This window comes from Harpegnathos saltator, unplaced genomic scaffold, assembly GCF_003227715.2.
Source record: "Harpegnathos saltator strain DR-91 unplaced genomic scaffold, Hsal_v8.6 scaffold171, whole genome shotgun sequence".
NCBI classification, from domain to species: Eukaryota; Metazoa; Arthropoda; class Insecta; order Hymenoptera; family Formicidae; genus Harpegnathos; species Harpegnathos saltator.
Genome location: NW_020229952.1, coordinates 760,981 through 781,509, shown reverse-complemented (window position 1 = coordinate 781,509; position 20,529 = coordinate 760,981). Strand labels below are relative to the sequence as shown.

Here is a 20,529-nt window from a genome sequence, read left to right as displayed (position 1 = left end):
AAGTAATATCGACCCTGCCATTCAGCGTGGCGTTTGGCGGTCGCGCGACCAAAGAAAGCACGCACTTTTCGGATTAATATTACTCGGTCGTGACTGCTATTTGCTCGCGGATGAAAGGGAACAAATACGATGATATATACTCACCGAGCAGTGAGGCATCCTCGGCAGGAGAGAATCGCCGCGCGTTGTATATCTATCTAATTCGATTGATTTTTCCGACTCGCGCGTTTCTCGCCTTGCGTCGCACTGCCGAAAGATGCGGAGAGCTTCCACCGCACTCGCACTGATCCGCTCAGATTTTCACGGTAAACTCGCGCGCGATGACTCGACGGAACGGCTCGTAGCGAGCGGCGCACTTTACTTGAAACACGGAAACAGCGACTGACCCGCGAAAGCTCGCCGTTCGCTCAGATATTCGTTGCGAGAAACGACAGAACGTTGTGTGCGTGCTGCGTGCGAAGGTGATACTGTTTATATCGCGGTGATAAGCTCTCGATCGCCTGCAACCGTGGAGCCGGATCGTGGAGACGTAATTATCTATCGCCTTTCCGCACACGTGACGCCTCCGGATTTGAAACTGTGTCGGTCGAGATTATTTGCGCTGTGAAGCTCATTACGGCCCAAAGTCAAGGCTGACCTCGACGCGAGCGCGTAAACAAAAGCATTTGAGCTACACGCGAAATACTCGAAATATTTGCGCAAAAACATTGCGCTTGTCGAGAAATATACATGGGAAGCGTCTTTTTCTACTCAACCGGAGCAAGCGAGCGACGAACGATGCTTCAACTCGGGCTTCTTTCGTCGATATCTCGCTGTGCCATGAAAATGCTCGCGGTTTCAACAATCTCCCCCGAGTGGAGTTTAAGGAACTATACTACTCTACGGCAAATATAACGCGCGATTACGAAACTCTCGCGGTGGCTCGAGAAACTCCACAAGCATGTTAACATCGCGCGATGCGAATTGACAGCAGCAGTCGCTGCACATTACGCCGCGCCGATATTTTCTCTTTTGCTCTTCGCGCTTCCATCAGTGCATGCATAATGCAAACAGTAATTTGCCCCCGAGACGTTTTCCTCGCGTTTTCTACCTGACGTCACGTTTTCCGCCGGATGCTTCCACTTCGCGACACCAGTTTCGCGCGTTGTCTCCGAATTAATAAGAGACTAATGAGAAACCTTGAGAAACCGCCTACCCCGAACATTCGTAGCTCGTAGCTGCCGCCGAGTGCGCGCGCCCTTACGCTGAGTACTGGTCCATTTACGTTTCCTCGTCAAACTCGTCCAATTATCGCGCGAGCTTGCGAGCCAACCCGTCTGAAACCGTCCGTGATGTGTTCGCGCGTCCAACATCGGGCGCCGTTTCAACGCGACTGCCTTCCTGAGATATATCGTCTCTATATCGTCGGATCTTACGCATGTCCGATTTCCGACTCCCCCCTCCCTCCCTCTCTCTCTCTCTCTCTCTCTCTTTCATGCGCGCACACCCCCGTAACCGGCGCGCGTTCATTTCGAGTTTTCCTCGTTGCACTCGCGCGGCTCGTCTTGTCGATGCGAGTGCGCCTGTCGACTCCCCGCCAACTGTTGCTTTCAGAGTTATACAGGGTGGCTGGAGCCGACCATGCTGCACCTTGAACTCGACGATATAACCCGCTAGACATTTAGGGCGATGACGCGCCCTACGCCATACCATGCGGAATTACGTACATTTTGCATGAGTCAGTTCTCGTGTCATCAACGGTAAGCCTTCTCTGCGAATTGAATCTCGAGAGGCAGTAACGTAGTTTGATCGGACGTGCTCTATTAAATGATAACGGTGTATAACGGAATATTCGACCGCGGATTTCCTCGTGCGTTCCATAATCCGCCACCGAAATTGCGAAACCAAGACGATTGATCGAAACTATTTAACATGTAAGCCAAGTAAGCCAGCGTCGTAAAAATTAATTATCGATGAAGCGATAACTCCGTCATATTACGATGTTCATAAATAACGTTTACCTCGTTTAAGATGCACAAAGGAAAATATATCCGCCATATACTCTGGTTGTATACATATTCTACGGCGAGAGGAGAACGAACGTGAGGAAAACGATAGATCGTTAGAGAGAGAGAGGGAGAGAGAGAGAGAAAGTTAACAACGGCTCGGCACTTTCGTTAAACGATCAGCTTTATAATCAGAAATAGTTAAGGAGCTTATGTGCTACGTTACCGCAGCGAGCGGTGATCAAATTCCTAGTTTGAGCTGTAATTCTCGCAAATACGCACGGCATGTGATATACCGTCGAAACTTTGATCATCAAGCACGGACCAGAGCAAGATCTTGCTCGCGTTATCGTCGAAATTCATTATCTCTACATTTCCCACGGTTTCAGGTCAATTTTGCTCATTTGTCTACTCATGATTCAGCCAGACCCGTTTGACCGAGATTGATTCACAAACATCCGACAGCTTCGTGAGCCTTATACAAACAGACTCCTCGCGCCTAATCAAATTGCGATATCGAAATCCGCCGAGATTGTCGGATTTTATCGTGCTCTGGTCAAATAAATGTTTAATAAACGCTCAACAGTCTCGTCCGCTTTGGTTCTCTCCGCCAAATCAGACTTTGGCAAAAGAGTCGTAGTTGAGTTACTTAAATATTTTCATGCCTTGTGTTAAAGTGTATTTATATATTTCTTGTTACGTCAAAATTAAATAGCCGAAGCGGATATCATCGCGCGTGAGTGAATTATAAGGACCGATGTGAACCTGGCAAGCAACTTGACCAAAAAAAAATTCGCAATACGGTTCAACTGTATTTCGTTTGTACCTGTTTGTACCACTTTTTATTTCGTTTGTACCTCGAAAGATAAAAAGATAAGGAGAGGGGGAAAAATAGCCAACAAGCAAGTATAAGATATCACAAAACGGCCGACGCCAGATTCGAGAGAGAATCGTTTGTACCTGTTTGCACCTCTCTTCAAATCGTTTGTACCTCAGAGGAACTGGAAGTACAGGATCTTCAAAATATGTCGGAAGGTTATTTTCGTGCCGGTCCCTTTGAGGTGCAAACGATTCTCTTTCGGATAGCGTTGACCGTTTTCAGATATCTTATACTTGCTTGCTAGCTATTTTTCCCCCTCTCCCTATCATTTTATTCTTTGAGGTACAAACAAAACAAAAAGTGGTACAAACAGATACAAACGAAGTAAAGGGTGTCCCAAAATTCACGCAAGAAGTAATTTTGATAGAAAACACAGGTTTATAATTAAAAATTGTAAATTTTTTATTGGTTCATAAAGTATACAGTATAGGATTATGTATGGAATAGCATATCGGGTAAACGGCCACAGCGAAGAGAGTTCGTTGAATGGATTATGGAACAACAACGAGTGGATGCTGATTTTTCGAACAAAATCATCTTCAGCGATGAGGCTCATTTTCATCTTGATGGCTTGGTTAATCGACAAAATTGTCGCATTTGGGGTTCAGATGATCCACGAGTGATTGTTGAGAAACAAATGCGTCCACAACGTGTCACTGTTTGGTGCGGATTTTGGACTGGAGGCATCATCGGACCATTCTTCTTCGAAAATGCGGCTGGTCAGGCAATAACAGTTAATGGTGCTCGCTATCGCGACATGATAATCCAGTTTCTTGTGCCTAAATTGCAAGATATGGATGTGGACGACATGTGGTTTCAACAAGACGGTGCCACATGCCATACAGCCCGAGAAACAATTCAATTACTGCATGAGTCATTTCCTGGTCGTGTAATTTCCCGTTTTGGTGATCAGATCATGCGATTTAACGCCATTGGACTTTTTTCTTTGGGGTTTTTTGAAATCTAAGGTTTATGCCAACAAGCCCACGACCACCCACGCCTTGAAGGAGGAAATTGAGCGTTGTATCAACGAAATTCAGCAGAAATTTATGCAAAACGGTCATGGAAAATTTCAACAAAAGAGTGCATATGTGCCAGCAAAGCCGTGGAAGCCATTTACCCGATATGCTATTCCATACATAACTCTATACTGTATACTTTATGAATCAATGAAAAATTTACAGTTTACAATTATAAACCTGTGTTTTCTATCAAAATTACTTCTTGCGTGAATTTTGGGACACCCTTTACAATCGAATCGTATTGAGAATTTTTTTTCTAATTAAGTTGTTTGCCGATGTTTCACATCGGTGTGTAAGGCAAACGCTTAACGAGTCGTTGTGAAGAAATGCTTCCTTCTGAAACCAATATTCAATAATGTCACACTATCAGGTGCTAATATGCGATGGATTCTAGATTGTGATAGGAATGTACAATAATGGACTTCTAATCTGGAAGAATCTTAACGCGATACAATTTGTTCTAAAGATATTTTCGGTTGTATTAAGAGAGACCAAATGACTTCCTTTAGTACTCATAAATAACAAGCGGAATTCAATTAGCTACGGAAATGGAAAGCGTCAGTCACCGTTTCGCTCTTCGACATTGAACGAAAAGAATCAATTGGAGATATATTCCTCTCAGGATAGGCACTTTGTGTGATTGAAAAGAGCCCACGCGTATTCGCTGATCTGCCGACGACGACTGATAATTGATAACTTTGTGCGAATAAAGAAGCGCGATATCAGCGATAACGATAACGCGCTGATTTAATCTAGGGCGATACCGATTTATTAATGGTTATTACACAGCAGCTTCGGGCAAATCAAGATTGTATAGTCGTTGTAAGCCGACCTGTCGCTCGTAAGTTATTACGTTGATGTAATGATGACAATTATTTTAATTAATTAACCCGGGATAATTAATCTGATTACATTGAACAGTCAGAACGCACAATTGCGGTGCATTTCCGTGAATGCAGGGCGGGTTATCGCGAATGTATTATTCGAACAGTGGTTGAAATAACCGAGGAGGTTTCGTTAAGTTTCACGTATATGCGTGTATTCTGAGACTGAAAAAGAATTTGAAGACCACATATCGAGTGATAATTTTACAAACTCGGTACTGTATGAGATTTAGATGTTCCGCAAAGTCGCTGAATCACGCGTGTTTACAGACGCCTGTTTATTCTCACGCATTGGCTAGGCAAACCGTAATCGGCAGATAAAGTGCTATTGATAACGAGTGACTTAGGGGTGAGTCCTTATCCGCACTGATGATCACGCATACACGTAGTACGTTACTTAATATAGCGTATACCTAACTGCGTAGTTGTGAAACTGTGACAAGCTGAATAATTAATGATGAAAAAAGGACGTAACTCACAATTGAGGGAATTAAGTCGGAACGCATTTCTATTTTTTCCTTTTTCTTTCATTTTTCATTCGATGTGCACTTAAAATGCTAGGAGCGATAAAACGAAACCGCTCGTGCAATAAAGGGGAACAGAAGTAAAGAGAAATTTAAGATTCTTCTTTCGATGAACTTCATAATTCACAGTATATTAAGAGTTAGAGAAAAAATTAAATTATTCCCAAGGAAATCAACTATTCTTTCTCCGGTTTTCTCTGAGGAAATTTAATACCAGGCAAATTATTACCAAGTCGATAATTAGTAAGATTGTGCGTAAGTACGATGCAACTTTTATAACACTCGTATTGTCGCTAAACTATCTCATAATGATTAACAATGCGTTAACATTGATTCTGCTGTCACAAGCGATGGGTTTCAATTAATTATAATCGTTAACAACGTTTCACAGAGCATATTGCGTGTAGCATAACTACATAGAGTATAACAATTAACTTCTAACACACAATATTCCGATATTACGAACTCCTCATACGCCAAATTCTATTTTGTACATCGTATCGCTATATTGTACAGACGAAATCGGAAAACGAAAATGGAAATGGCTCGCATGCCTTGATCATTGCGAATAATGAATGTTTCTGATACGCAAAATAACCAGTCGGGTAACTGGGAAACGGATATTAAATCAGTAAATTACACTTATGGTAAATAAATTGTACTATTATATACCGTGCTATTAGTCTGTGTTAGACGGAAAAGAGACGCAATGATCTCGATTAATCTTCCCAAGTGCCAGACGTAAATAAATTCTAACGAATCTCCGTCAGGATTTTGATTTATCTGATTTCCGGAATATTTACGGGACTCACTTTGCAACATATGGCAACCAGCGAGAATTAATACGCGACCTATGGCACACGTGCCAACATGGTTAAGTGCTGTACCCTGTATAACACTCTCGAAAAAAAAAAGATAAAAGTAACAAGTCATTTCAGCAACATCACCTCGTTCGTCACCGATCCCAACGTCAGTATGGCCAATCAGCGATGAATAGCCAACGTTAATTTTCGCAACGCCGAGATTCGACGCCATCGCGTCGAGGTCATAATACTTTCGCTCGCCTTTATCAGCGGATTAGAAGTGCGCCAATATTCATCCAGCGCACGATTCGATGAATTAAACATGGTGCCTCTCTCTCTCTCTCTCTCTCTCTGTCTCTCTCTGTCTTTCTTGCATTGATGCATCCTCGGTAGGCGATGAGGAACCACATGGTGCCTCCGTATTAAATCACACTGGGTTTCGCAGTCGCGTATGTTAACGAGATGAATGTATCGCCTACAAGCGAACCTCTTGAATCGCGTACACACAGAGTGAATAATTTTTTATGAATATACTCACGACACCAGTGAATGAATTATCTCAGAAACGCCGAAGGTGTGACATGTGTACAAATAATTTTGCGGTATATTAATACCGCGAAAGAGAGAGAGAGAGAGAGAAAGAGAGAGAGAGAGAGAGAGAGAGAGTTGTCGTCTACTCATACTTTAGTGCGCATACAACATAGTATATATATATTTAATAAAATTATGTACTTGTACATATGTAAAAAGTTGTCTGGAATTTTGAAATTCCGTTTTGAACACTATTCAATATAAATCGCGGTTTCGAGGATAATTGATGATGAATGTATAAACGTCGCATGTCTCTTAGGAGAACAAACAAGTCGACAATTTATACCTAACCATCGCTTCTCGGCAAGACAATGGGTCGTCAAAAGCGAGCATCGAGCAAAGTACTTAAAGTATCTTCGAATTATTATCGCTCGATTACGAAATACGAAGCTTACTTCGAAGTCAACTCGACTCGGTCGCGTATCGTGATTATGGTCCATTCGATTGTAACACAGTAGGTTGTGCACTTTGGCCTCAATTATCTGCACTTCGTCGCATTTTTATCGGCGCCATTCTTCGGACACTGTCACGCTAAACTCGTTATTCCGTTTATAATTGCGCGGTCCGATGCGACTTGGCCGTTCGATCACGTTCTCTTCAAGGTATCAGTAGATGCATGATATCGCCAAACTCGTACTCGCCCAGAAGAATGTGAAAAAGATCCCTCATAGTCAGATGATGAATCGTCTCGTTCACGTGGCTAGACACGTAATTCTGTATTATCGGCAATATGTCTGGTTTAATGATGTCTAATGCCTCCGGTGTCAATTCCTCGAAGACCTGCAAACCGGCAGACCGATTTATAGATACGCACACGGCTCATGCGATGATATACTGTGGGGATGTAATTCATTCCGCGGGAATCTAGTCCTATTTGAACTTTGCTCTCGGACATTGAACTTGATTCATACAGCGTGAAGCTCAAGTAGAAGGTGGCGAATCAGATGTATGAAATCGCGATGTGTGAAATTTGTATCTTGGTAAAAAAGGCGCGATTTCCTTGATACTCAGATATATCTAATAATATTTACTCATACAATATAACAGCACTTATAAAAATTTTCTAATTATCTGGAACGGAGAAAGACTCTGAATTAGTCGCTTTCTTTCTAAGATATGGAAATGACACACGGTTGTGACTTTTCTCATTGCAAACGACTGAATATTGATTATCAGCCGTCTCCGAGCAATGTCTGAAATTTACTTTAATCATTAGCATGGAAATAATCAATTGGCTATATGCGGTGAAATCGACATTTGCGCAGTTGAGACCGCGCGTCACTAAGCGGGACTCGGACGACTCGAGCATGCAATTAATATTCGGCAGACGACGCGGAATTTTGGTTTCATTGGCCGGGTAAGTGCGACCTCGCTCTACTGATGCTCGCTGCATCGCGAATAATCGCGATGGACACCGAATTAGCCTTAAAGACCATTTACTGTAAATTATACTATTATATACTATTATACTATTATACTATTATTACTATAAATATTGTCCGCAAAAGATAGGCCAGTCGTAAAACGAATTCCATTTCGCTCGAGCAGCGGCTTGCAGAAAAATACTACGAGTCAATGTAAATTTTTACTGGACTGGAGATTGCGCACGATGGAATTTTTACGACGGTAACGTTTACGAGGAATCGTAAAATGAAATTTTATCCCTTCCTTCTATTTACAAGAAGCGATACCGCACGTTTCGATTTTATGAAAGTTCACGTGAATATCGCAACTTCTGTCGCGATGTTGGATTCCGCGACGTTGGAAGGATCTTGTTGGATGACGCCACAGGGATGTCCCCACAGGGACTAGTTTTCACATATGCACACATACATACACATGCAAATGACTTGACAACAATTTATAGATCGAGAAACAGATTTGATCAAGAGTCTCTCACCTTGCTCATAATTTTGCCGACATCCAGGCCGCCCATAAAGTTCTCCAGGTGAATCTTGATCGCGCGGAGAGAAAAATCCAGGACGAAGCTCTTCATGTACATTCCTCTGCTGTAGCCGAGCATGGTATTCACGTAAGCGCGGAAGTCGCGTATGGTCGCCTGGAAAGGACCCTCGCCGCGTAGCTGATATGTGTCGCCTAGCACACCGGATATGTTGTAAAGGCCCGACGCGTAAATCTCGGGAATGGAAATGTTGATTGCGATGGTAGGGCCGATCAGCGACAGCTTAGCGCGATCGATCAGGAAAGTCGACAACTTCCTCAGCTCTAAGTCCTCGATCACCAGATGCACTCTACACAGCAGATTTACGATGAAGTTTGGCGCGGCGCGGTATTAATCGCACGTCGCGGCCGCGATATAATCGATTCTTTCGCGCGTGGCCCGGCAAATGAATCCGATGCGTTTCAAACGCGAGACACCACCCAGAGCATTTTTCCTCAAACAACAAATCAGCCAACATCGGTCCTAACGATCGATACTCTAAATCTTATCTATTATCGAGGGCAACTTTCGAGTAAACTCGAGAGCTCTAGCAAATGCTGGAGCGTCATAATTACAAACACACTGCTGACACGACGACGAGTTCAGACAACATCGCCGACATCTTGAAAGCTGATAATTAAAATCAGATGTTAGATCTTCACGGTTGTTCGTTAACTTTTGCAAAATTGAATTGTCACATCGCTAAATGGTCACTTTGGTCATTTCTGAGAAAATAAATACAAATTTTTTCCATAGGAAAAGTAGGAAAGTATATAACACAATTAAAACTTCAAATGTTCAAGCTTCCTCCCGGGCAAGATCAATTTCGTGTCTACTTAGCTCAACATGCGCAGTACTCATTTATTAATTACATTTCCTCGAGACGAAAGATTGGCTCTGCAATTCACCTCAGAACCGCGAATCCAAGTTCTGAACAAAGTGCCGAGGTGGTATACATCGGCAACATAATGCGCCAGCGGCGGTATATTAGCGACGTATTATCCCGGAAACGCAAGACGGGGCTGTGCCTCCACTTGCTCAGCGAAATGCTCGTAATCTCTGGCACGCGACGTGCACGATATCGCGCAACGTTTCACCGGCTTACTTTCCTATTTCCGGATTGTCCGTGTCGATGTCGATCTCGTCGAGCGTGAACGGCTCCAAGGGAGGTATGCCCAACTCCGGGATGCCGTTGCGCATTCGGGCGCGGAATTTCTCCAGGAATCTTCTCAGCTTAAACTCGAGACCCTTCGACGCTGCGCTGTCAACTACCACCCTCTCGACGATTAGCATAAATGCGACGCGTAACGTGTCACACCGCGTATACTCGCGATACTCACTGTATCCGGTCGTCACCCTGGTGGCGTTGATCAATAAATTTCTCGGCCTCTCCACCGCGCTGGTTACTACAATCAGAAGACGAGACAGGAAGAGAGAGAGAGAGAGAGAGAGAGAGAGAGAGAGTCTCTCTTTATTTGCATTCTCGTTTATCTCGTTTATCTTATTGCGCCCGCTTGTTATTGCCGCGCTGCGCAGGTCAGGCATTAACTCTTTCGGCTTCGCCGCGACAATCGAGTTACCGCGTTGCGCATTGTTGCGTCACCTCCCGATTCCTCCCTGCGCTTTTATTGTTTATTGTACGTAAGCGCAATCAGAATTGCATGTTGAGAGAGAGAGAGAGAGAGAGAGAGAGAGAGAGAGAGAGAGAGAGAGAGAGAGAAATTCATCAAATTCCGCAAGCAGCACAACAGAGAGCGAATACAACGAGGCGGCAACGTACCGAAAGAGTTGAAATAGTAGAAGCGCGCGAAAGTAATCGCATGCATAACATAGCGGGGTCATTAATTAATCAGCACCGCGGTGATCCGTTGCGTGCGTCTCGCAGTCGGCCTTTGACATCTGTCATTTGCATACAAATGTAATGTCGCGCGGGAGGGAGGCTACGACGGGTGATTTCTAATTTATTCCGCGCGAGTTGCTTGCAATGTTTATCCGGCTATTCTTCGTGGTGCGTGGTGTACTCTACATTTCGCTCTATTTTCGACCGTACCGGGAACGTTACCGGGAAGAACTGAGAACTGTGTTTTCACTCGTAATCATTAATGGCCCGCCCTCCCCCCCCCCCCCCCGTTAATAACGCATATTAGCACGGCATTGTGTTGTGGTTTTTACGCAGGAGAAAGAGAGAGAGACAGAGGGAAACATTCGTTGCGCTCGTCTCGCGTGCGGAACGTGCCCGCTCGTCGCGTGCTCGTGCGTACAATTCCGCGGAAACTCGTAAATGTAGTAATGTGTGAAACGCTCGGATAAATGTAAATTGTAATTATGCGGGTGCGCCAAGGCGTTCGCCATTTAAGCCATTTAAGCCGTCCGCGTTAGTTTATCTTACGTTCACCTCAGCGAGAGACTTCGTTAGCGATTCCCATTGTCGGAGTTCCCCTCGGGAGCGGAACAACACGATATCGGCAGCTATATGTAGCGTTTAATCCGATTGCGACGTTATTTGAGGGACGATGTAAGCGCGGAGAGGTCCAATGGCGCTTACTTAAAACAGGATGAAAAAGGTTCGCCCGGTTCGCGAGTTTTCGAAATGTAATTACGGAAGTATCGTTCCGTGATTGAAGAGTGAGTGAAGAGGAAGGGGGGAATGTAATCTCTTCTCGATCAAATGCACCGCGCCATCGCGTTATTGCAGCGGAACGTTGTCGCAGCGTTTACCGCGTTATTACGCGATGCCACGCACGTCTGTACATTCGCGTCTCCGAGTTCCATTAGTTTGTCGACTCCACGCGTGTCGGGGTTTACATTCGCGCGAATTATTCGCTCTCCAATGGCTCCTGCGGAGGTAGGAGCTAACTTGTCGACGTGTATACACGTGCGCTCGTTCACATTGCGATTAAAAGTTGACGCACGCAGCGGATACAAACAGTACTCGCCACGAGCCTGTGTGTGTTTTAACAAAAATAGACAATGACTCGACTAATAATAGTCTATTATCTAACGAGTTTAATAATGGGCAATTTGGCTGCGATGACGCGACAAGATCCGCAAACGACAGAGACCGACCGTCGCGTCTCGGGTTCGACGAGGAATGAAGTTCGGAAAATCGCGATTAAATTCTCAGGGTTCGATCAATCCCGCACTCTCTGCAGATTGAGTTAATGCGATGATAATGAATTTCCGGTTTCGCGAGTATTATCCGGTCATTTTCCAAAGAGATGCTGACTCGGCTCTGTTCCTTATCAGCAGCTATACGCAGAAGCATTTGCAATGTCCGACAAGCTATTACTTCTATTTCTATCTTTTCATCGGTGGATTCGGTGGGTCATGAAAGCTGCGCCGTAAGCGAAAAGTGTGTGTTAACTCAAGCCTCCCTGAAAAGGGATCATTGCGAATTTGGGCGAACACATACTGTAGTTCGTGGCAGTGTCCGTAACGCGATGCAACAATTGTTTTTGCCGTCGCACGACTCCCGTTACTGCAACAAACGAGCACAAATCAACGAGATACCCCTGCGAGCCGGGATAGATTAAACCGGGAAACGAAACGCAAGTCCGCGCACTCATCGCCACCGATATCCTACGTAACAGCTGGTGATCTTCAGCAGAATTTAACGCGATAACTAATGCTTCTAGATTAACAGGGACGGCAAGATGCGCGAGAGCCGTGATCTGTTTCTTCTTTCGCAATCCCACGTTGCCTTTGATCAACGCGCGCGCGCGCGCGCGAGAACGGCGTCCGAATTATATCCGATACGTCGCGCACGGGCGTATACATTCGAAATACTACTGTGATCAAAAGATAAGGTGAATTTGTTTATAAAATGAAAAATCTTTATTTATTCTTCCAAATCAATTTCATCGCCTTCAAAGTACTCCCCGTCCGACACAATGCACTTATGCCAAGGTTTTTCCGATCCTCGAAACAGTCAGAGAAGTCTTTTTCCGGGATGGCCTTCAATATTTTCTTCGATTCGGCTTTTATCTCCTCAGTCGAGTCGAAACGGTGTCCCCGGAGCGGTCTTTTGAGTTTGTTGAACAGCCAGAAGTCGCACGGTGCTAAATCAGGCGAATACGGTGGTTGTGGAACGGTATGGGTCGAATTTTTGACGAAATGTTCTCGAAGAATCCATGCAGTGTGGGACGGTGCATTATCGTGGCGCAAAAACCAAGAATTGTCTGGCCTCTTGAGGCGAATAGCTTCACGCAAACGACGCATAACACTCAAATAATATTCCTTGTTAACAGTTTAATTTCCTTGACGCGGCTTTCATCGGTAGATGTTGATCCGGTCGTCCGGGGCGCTGTTCGTCTTCAACTCGTTCTCGAACTCTTCTTTGAAGTCTTTGTACCACTTGTAAACATTTTTTTGCGACATAGCCTTATCACCAAAGGCCTTCTGCGACATCCTCAACGTTCCCGCGGCAGAATATTCATTCCGCAAACAAAATTTAATGCAAATTCTTTGCTCAACAAAATCGGACATAGTAAAAATCGAAAAACTCACTTTTGTATGTTTACAAAAACACGTATAACTCTGCAGCAATTGAATATATTGACATGAAACTCTGCATAGATGTCAAAGACAGTGCTACCAACCCATAAAAAAATAATCTCATGACTTTATAGTACCCGCGAAGTTTAAATGAAAAATTCATCTTATTTTTTGGTCACAGTGGTATGTTGCCGTCGATTGCGCTTTTCCTCTATTTCGCGTCAACGATAGATCGCTCACTCTGGGCGTCACACATGCCGTCGCTTTGCTAGCAACATCAAATAACGCGGGGGACGTTCCCGCAAGTTTCGCGCACATTGCGCGTGGCGATTGACCGTCAGGCTGCCTTTATTCGCACGCGTTAATTAAACCGTGCGCCGCTAAACCGGCGGCGGCGCGCGCTGATTGCGGACGAAAAGGATCGGCTGACACGAGTCTGAGAGTCGCTTTTCTGACCGCGAGGCTGTTACGGGTGTCCGACGAGTCCGACACGGTTCAGACGTTCGCCAAATCTGGACCTACGGTCTCGTTTCTTTTTTAATCGACGAAAAAAAGAAAAAAAAGGCCGCCTGCGCGTGCTTGCCCTGCCTTGTGACGTAACGTATTACGTGAGAGAGGAGATTAATTGAGCAACGACCGAATAATAATCATGCACGGACGGAATGCGACGAGAGTTTCGCACGTTCAATTGCGACCCGTGATATTTGGCTCGCTGAGAGGTCTCACGCACACTTCGAGAGCGTCGATGTAAAAACTGCATGTTGCGCATCGAGCTTTGATTCCATTTGTAATAACGCGTTTATATAACAGCGTATAAGAGATCGTGAACACAAGAGCGAGTTTTCATTATAACCTTTTACCGTGTTATCGTCATACGGGAGACGTACATTACCGCCGTTGCTGCTGATTGAATCGGAAATGTCAACTGATCTCGAACAATGAGCGAGTTAGTCGTGCAATTTGAACGAGAAGCAAATTGCGGCAAAACAAATTTTGCTTCGCTCTGGTTTGTGTCTCTTTATATTGCCGGGCGTACACATATCGGCGATTTAAATTAAATTAATCCACCGAATGAATAAAATATCGCGTTTGATATATCAAGTAATTAAGGACAATTATAGCGAACGGAAATATTTCCCACCGAAATATATATCGCGGATATACGGACTGAAATAGTCGCTCGGTAATACGTAGATTGAGTTGTTCACACTCATTTCAGCTTTTCTATACTCTCTCATTCTTTCGGTATAATATACGTTCGCGTATGAAGAAAAATTAACCGATGTTTCCATCTACGTTGCGTACGTACGCGCTTTCGCAGATTCGTGTTATATCTTTCTTTTCTTATAAATTATGTGTAACGTCGCGTTTGCAAAGATAAGTCTAACGGTGACTAACGGTGAGAAGCAAAAACTATCCTTCGTCATACATGTTCGCTACAAAGAATTGTATCAGCAGCATATTTTTAAATATACTTTAAATTTTTCTTGCAGCTGAGTTCTCAGCAGTGAGAAGTGCATCGTAGTTTGAATAATCTTCGCTTTCGGGGATAAACGTGCAAATGCATTTTGTCTCGAAGCTAGATGTTCCTTGCACAATATATATATATATATATACTTTCTAATAATATAGACATGTCCTTCGGTTTTTTCCATAAGTCTTAATCCGAAAGGCAGGGAACTCATAAATTCTCATGTATATTTATCGAGACGATAACCGGCAATTCCTTCAAGCATTCCTTTCTATTTTTGACAGTCATCTAATCGATCTTGAATTAATTAATCAAACTCAATTCAACTTACTTAAGATTACAACTTTACTGTTCAAGTGTCGAAGATAACGGGGATTTTCTTTTAGCGCGAGACAGAAACATTGATTGCGAGGTGGATCAATAATTGAGAGAGATAGTTTATCTACGCTTGAACTACGACCACTTCGACAGTAATGTACGATATCGCGATATATTATTCCATACATTCCGCTAACAATGTACAAAGTTATATCGCCATGGGAATAGCCTTATCGCGTCGTCCTGTCGTCCCGGGCTGTTTTGTTAATGCAATTTGCATTTTGAAGAAACGCGTCGGTACAAACGGAAACATTCATCATTTCGCGTGCCAGTGAAATATTATCTAAGTAGTCGATCACGCAGGGCGGAATAATGTATAGTCTATTTTGCATCCGATTAAAAATGTGGGTTACTTCACTCGGTATACAGTAAATATCGCATTTATATTAACAATTATCGCGATCACACCGCCACGTTAGTCGCCGCGTTCAAAGAACCCTTGCGAGTTACGTGGCACAAATCGCGAGTAGCGAAGTGTGACCTGTCGACGAGTCATCTCACACTTCGATCAGTCAGATACTTTCGATTACTCGACGTGAGAGTAACGATCTTCTCAGATCTCCGATATTGTTATCTAACAGCAGCACGCTTGAACTTTCCATTCATTGTCCAATCCTCACAACTGATACCGTTGTGCCGTTGCGTTTGTGTTTTCACTTTCATCGAATACCCACGTTGTGTCTCATCTACCCAAGCATCGTAATTCGTTACGTCACCGGCTCTCGGCTGGAGTTTAACTCCCAGGCACCTTCGCCGGCGCGACTCGCTTGCTATTCAAAGTTTCGGCCGATCATTCGATTACGATCGCGCGAGCGTGATGGGAACGTTCGATATAGTACATCTTCAACATCAAGACCTAATTTCTGCCGAGGCACTAAGTATACACACACACACACACAGTCTCATGCCACTAGACCACAGCCACGCGTGTAGAACTGTGCGGGCGCGTAAAAGTGTAAACGCGTGATTTTCCTTCTCGTTATTTATCAATTACCAATCATCTAATATCATCGCTCTCGAACTTGACGCGAGACATCGACTTGAGTGATATCGGGGTCGACTCACGGAAGTTCGTTGCGCTGTTCGCGACGTTACCAATGCCGTTCAGCAGGGTGGAGGGCAAGGGCTCGGCTGGCGATGCGTGCACTACCACCACCTCGAGGACGATGCATATCGCCAGCGCCAGAGTTCGTCTCGTCGCTCCTGGTCCCAGTGACATTTTGTTCCGCAATCCGTCGCAGGCAATCGTCGCGGAAAACGCGGGAAACTGGCCGGGATCGAGCCGCTCTCGTGGGAGCAGGAAGACTGACTGACTGACCAACTGACAAGATGAAAAACCACAAGCTGCACAAGCCGCTGGTGCACAAGGCGCGCGTGCACGCCGAGCGCGTCGTCAGCGAAAGTGAGCGCTCGTGCACGCTCTCGCGCGACTCGCATGTCGTATTTACACGCTCGGCTCGACTCGGCCTGGCGTGTGTCGCGCTGGAACGCGCAGGTAATCGTTTCGGGTAAGGTCGCGCGCGGGGTCTTCACCGAGCTCATTCACGGCGCCGCGCCGGAGGTATCGCTGCTCGAATCGGCCGCGAGTATCGAGGAGAGAACGCTAAAGCGCAAATTACAATCAATTGCTCGATTTTCGTGAAAGAATCGCCAAGGGAATGAGGCGCAAGTTGATGCCTGCAAGTGAGATGAGACATCAACAAAAACGATCACGGTGATCGCGGTTACGCTCTTAACCAGTTCGTCACGCGGCTTCGTTATTTATTATTCACAAGTACAAAGAGTAAAATGATTCACTCGTGATCGAATCGATTTCCCCGCGCTCGCGTGCGCGCGAGCGACACGGCGCGACTTTTATCTTCGCCGCGCGTTATTAGGCGTGAGATTGGCGACCGGTTTCGCCGCGGCGACTAGAACTAAAAGGACAGAAAAAATAGAGATTATGAGAATGAGTTTGATAAAGTTGTGACCGGCTCCGGTGAAATCGCCGGCGGATCGCACAAGCGCTCTTCCTGCGACTTCGCCGCTTCGGAGCGCGCTTATCCTCGGATACCTGAGTAGAACATCGTCTCACGGTATTATTAACGGTGTATTAAAACCCCATCCGGCTTCCAAATTTCAAATAAGGCCCGGATAACTTTATCGGATCCGTAATAAGGAGCGAAACGCACTGCTGCATAATGTCCTGATAAGATTGCCTGAAATCGAGAAACCTGATCAAATGTCCATCAGGACCAAATCAGGCATCCAAATACACAGTCTGTCCCAGATACGATGAGACTGGTTCCATCAAAGTTCTTAGCGCAGCGATATCTATGAGTGAATGATGGTAGGTGAATGTTCTACCCTTCATCTACTTAACCTCAAAATTTGAGCGAATTCGGTTATATTTCGATATTTCACTGTGGTTTGACATTTTATGTAAAGTCACTTTGTGTACGTCGGTCGAAAAACCAACATGGAACATGTTTTAAATTGGGTAAAAGTGGTGCAGAAATGTACGAAACGCTAAAAAATGTGTACGGGGATGAATGCATGTCCCGTGCACAGGTTTTCCGTTGGTTCGGCCGATTCCGTGACGGTCGTGAGGACCTTGCAGACGATGACCGAGCACCGCCGCCAAAAACCACTCGCAATGAAGAAAACATCGAGAGAGTCAAAGAAATTCTTCGAAGCGACCGCTGTGTGTCTGCGAGACTCATCGAAGAGGAAACTGGGATACCGAAAAGCACACAGTCTATCGAATTTTGACCGAAGATTTGGGCAAACGGAAGGTTGCACGATAATGCACCATCGCACAAAGCCATCATGGTACGTGAATTCTTGACCAAAAAAGGCATCATTGTTATCGATCATCCACCGTATTCACCTGATTTGGCTCCGTGCGACTTCTGGCTATTTCCCAAACTGAAATTGGCGATGAAAGGAAATCGTTTCGATGCCATCCCGATCATCCAAAAGACTTCGACCGCCATACTAAAGGCCATTCCAGCCGATGAGTATAAAAAATGTTTCGAAAAATTTCTTGAACGTTTCCAGCGCTGTATTGACTCAGAAGGAGACTATTTTGAATAAACAAGAATAAAAAATCAAAATAATAAACGCTTTGTATTTTTTTTAGACCAGTCTCATTGGATCTGGGACAGACTGTGTAATCGCTGGTCGTCATCGCTGGTCAGGGTACACTGATAGTAAAATATAGTTGAATTAACTATAATCTCACTATATTTTATAGTTCATTTTGGCGTCAACCATATTTTTATAGTTCGTGGAACCTGCAAAATATAGTAGAATAAACACAAATATATAGTCAATAATTGTCTTAAATAATTGTTTAGTTACTTTTACCACATGTATGGTAATTTCTCATTCACAAATACAGTGAGATTTAATATTCATATAGTTACATCTGTCATCATTTAGCAAATATTCTGCTGATATTGACCATATGAAAGAGTTACTTTACCTACCATTTTATATTTGTACCCATACAATAATTTTCGTCTAACTTACTATAATTCTTAAAAATATTATATGGTTGGTTATACTATGCCTATATCGTAATTATGGTAACCGATATTATGGTAATACTTACTATAAATATCATATTTCGGACTATAATTTAGTTACTATATCATTATAGTTCCAAATATCATATAATCCAAAAATATTGCAAGACAATTGCCACATCCCGACCGGATAAGGACCACTCACAATGCCTTCTTATGGCTTGCCTAGTCATGCCATATCAGGCATAAAAAATTGCCGTATTTGATCTCTGCTCGGGTAAATTTTTCTCCGGAGTATTTTGCGCGCGGACACGTTCTCATGCGGCAGAAATTATTTCACGCAGGTTTCTAAGGATCGCGTCTATCACTAGCCTGTTCACGCCTTACAAATCCCAAGGATCACGTCAGTCCGATCCTGCTCGCAACGTACGCGCAACGCGTCCAGCGAAAGTGAAGGTCTGTCACATTCGTGTTCACGTTCTTGCGGTTCATGAGAATGATCACGATCGAGCCGCGCGCAGAGTAATATCTGGAGCCTGGAACACAAACGCGATACGATTATACGCGCGCGCGTATACGTGTATTCTCCCGCATGTATGTAAATGCGCGATATTACGCCTCTGCGGTAAACACAGCGTTATTGCGCGTCGTAGCTTGACCGTGAAAGTGTTAGCATCACAAAGCCACACGTGTCGCGGAGCGTGATGATGTTTGGACTGCGATTATCTCCTTCCCGTTCCTGCTGAGTATTGACTGACTTTTTGTTAGCCGCTTCCGTATTCGGAGAAGCGAATTAACGAACTGTAACGAGTTTGAAATTTGTTGCTCCGTGAATTCGAGCGACCGGCAACTCCACGGGCTCTTCAGAAGCGCGATCAAGTGTGCGTGGAGCGTCCGTGTGTGAAGCAACCGTGTTCTCTAAATAAACGCGATTCTTCACGGCGATCCTCCAGTCGCGCCTAATTAATTCATGATTATGCTTGACGTGGCGGAAGATCAAGTGGAAGAGAGTCGCGAAGTCTCACGATCAGCCAGATGAAACAGGATAGCCTTCTTTAGAGTAGGAGTTGTCTTCTCGCGGCTGCGCGAGTTCTCAGATTAGCCTTGCACAAGAGGATCACACGAATGCGGAAGTGCACGGAAGTGGCTGCGCACAGCCGGTAATACATCGCGAGGTAAATTGCCACAATAGACGTCACGGAGGTCGCGAAAAAGAGAGCGCACGGGCGTAAAAGTATTTTACTTGTTGCGCGACTTTACGTGCACGAGACGCGTACGTGACGCGCATTGTGATCGCCGGATCGGCCACCGCGGGAGGTACTCGGTTTCTAGCCAGACGTCTCCGTAGCATCGTAACGAGGAATTACACTGCGGTCTAAAAGTTGTTACTTCGACGTTGCTATACGCGCGCGTACGTGTCTGTGTAGATGGAGACGTAATTTTGTATTTGCCGCAGCATCTACTCGCGAGACTCGTAGAAACGAGTACGCGACTGTAAAAGTGCCGATGGGCTGTTTTTTCTCCTTTTTTTCTCACCTCACCTTTGAGTCTCGTTAGCCTCGGAATCAACGTGAAACGCGATCGAAAGCGCGCTGGGCGTACAGCAAGGATCATTAAGGCGGAGATTTAAGGCACGCATTTATTTATTGGCACATGGGAAGTTTTACAGCTCGATCTAACGATAAAACAGCTGGTTGCAAAATCCTGACCTCAAGAAATCTTCTTACATAGAAGCCCTATCCTCTGTGGAAATATATCACATCCTCTTACAGCATATTCGTATCTTTTCCTCACTATATAAAGTCAGAGTGAATGATTAGGTGCAGCTTACAACGACAAAATTGCGATTTGCGTCTCGATATATATATATATATATATATAAACTTACTTCTATGTGACATTCTCTAAAATATCAAACATTACCCGTTCACGCACACCGATACCATGAAGCGAACGAAAATTACCAATACAAACTCGCCTCGGCTACGTAACGTCGTTTACGTCGTATTATCCACCGTCGGGGCGAACAATATTTGCGACCGGCGA

At 44.6% G+C, this 20,529-nt stretch overlaps 2 protein-coding genes across 15 annotated transcripts in view; both read right to left on the bottom strand.

Annotated features, from left to right (window-relative positions):
- LOC105191426 (secretin receptor) overlaps window positions 1–1,403 on the bottom strand; it is a 35,314-nt gene extending 33,911 nt beyond the window's left edge. For 2 of the 11 annotated variants that reach the window (XM_025297163.1, XM_025297165.1), the window contains exon 1: window positions 1,196–1,402. The gene's annotated coding sequence lies outside the window, so the exon portion shown is untranslated. Of the gene's footprint in view, window positions 1–144 lie in introns of all 11 variants that reach the window. The other 9 variants (XM_025297159.1, XM_025297161.1, XM_025297157.1 and 6 more) reach the window with 9 other exon arrangements.
- A 4,002-nt stretch (window positions 1,404–5,405) lies between these two features.
- Window positions 5,406–16,414, bottom strand: LOC105191425 (uncharacterized). Of its 4 annotated transcripts, none has more exons than XM_011154813.3 (6): window positions 16,040–16,414; window positions 12,044–12,109; window positions 9,972–10,037; window positions 9,737–9,899; window positions 8,590–8,941; window positions 5,406–7,469 (listed from the first exon to the last, which is right to left on the bottom strand). In XM_011154813.3, the coding sequence occupies exons 1-6, from the start codon at window positions 16,191–16,193 to the stop codon at window positions 7,287–7,289; spliced, it is 984 nt and encodes a 327-aa protein (XP_011153115.1). In that variant the 5' UTR covers window positions 16,194–16,414; the 3' UTR covers window positions 5,406–7,286. The 4 variants fall into 4 exon arrangements, with proteins under 4 accessions (XP_011153115.1, XP_025152952.1, XP_025152953.1 ...); XM_025297167.1 differs by having other exon boundaries at window positions 16,070–16,414; XM_025297168.1 differs by lacking the exon at window positions 12,044–12,109 and having other exon boundaries at window positions 16,070–16,413.
- Window positions 16,415–20,529: the final 4,115 nt, after the last annotated feature.

Excerpts from the sequence above, each read along its gene's own strand:
- LOC105191425 (XM_011154813.3), bottom strand. The coding sequence starts at position 16,193 with ATGTCACTGGGACCAGGAGCGACGAGACGAACTCTGGCGCTGGCGATA. Across the intron at positions 10,038-12,043 it reads GGACACTGCCACGAACTACA|TAACCAGCGCGGTGGAGAGG; the intron begins GTATGTGTTCGC and ends TTCTGATTGTAG. Across the intron at positions 8,942-9,736 it reads GACAATCCGGAAATAGGAAA|AGTGCATCTGGTGATCGAGG; the intron begins GTAAGCCGGTGA and ends TCTGCTGTGTAG.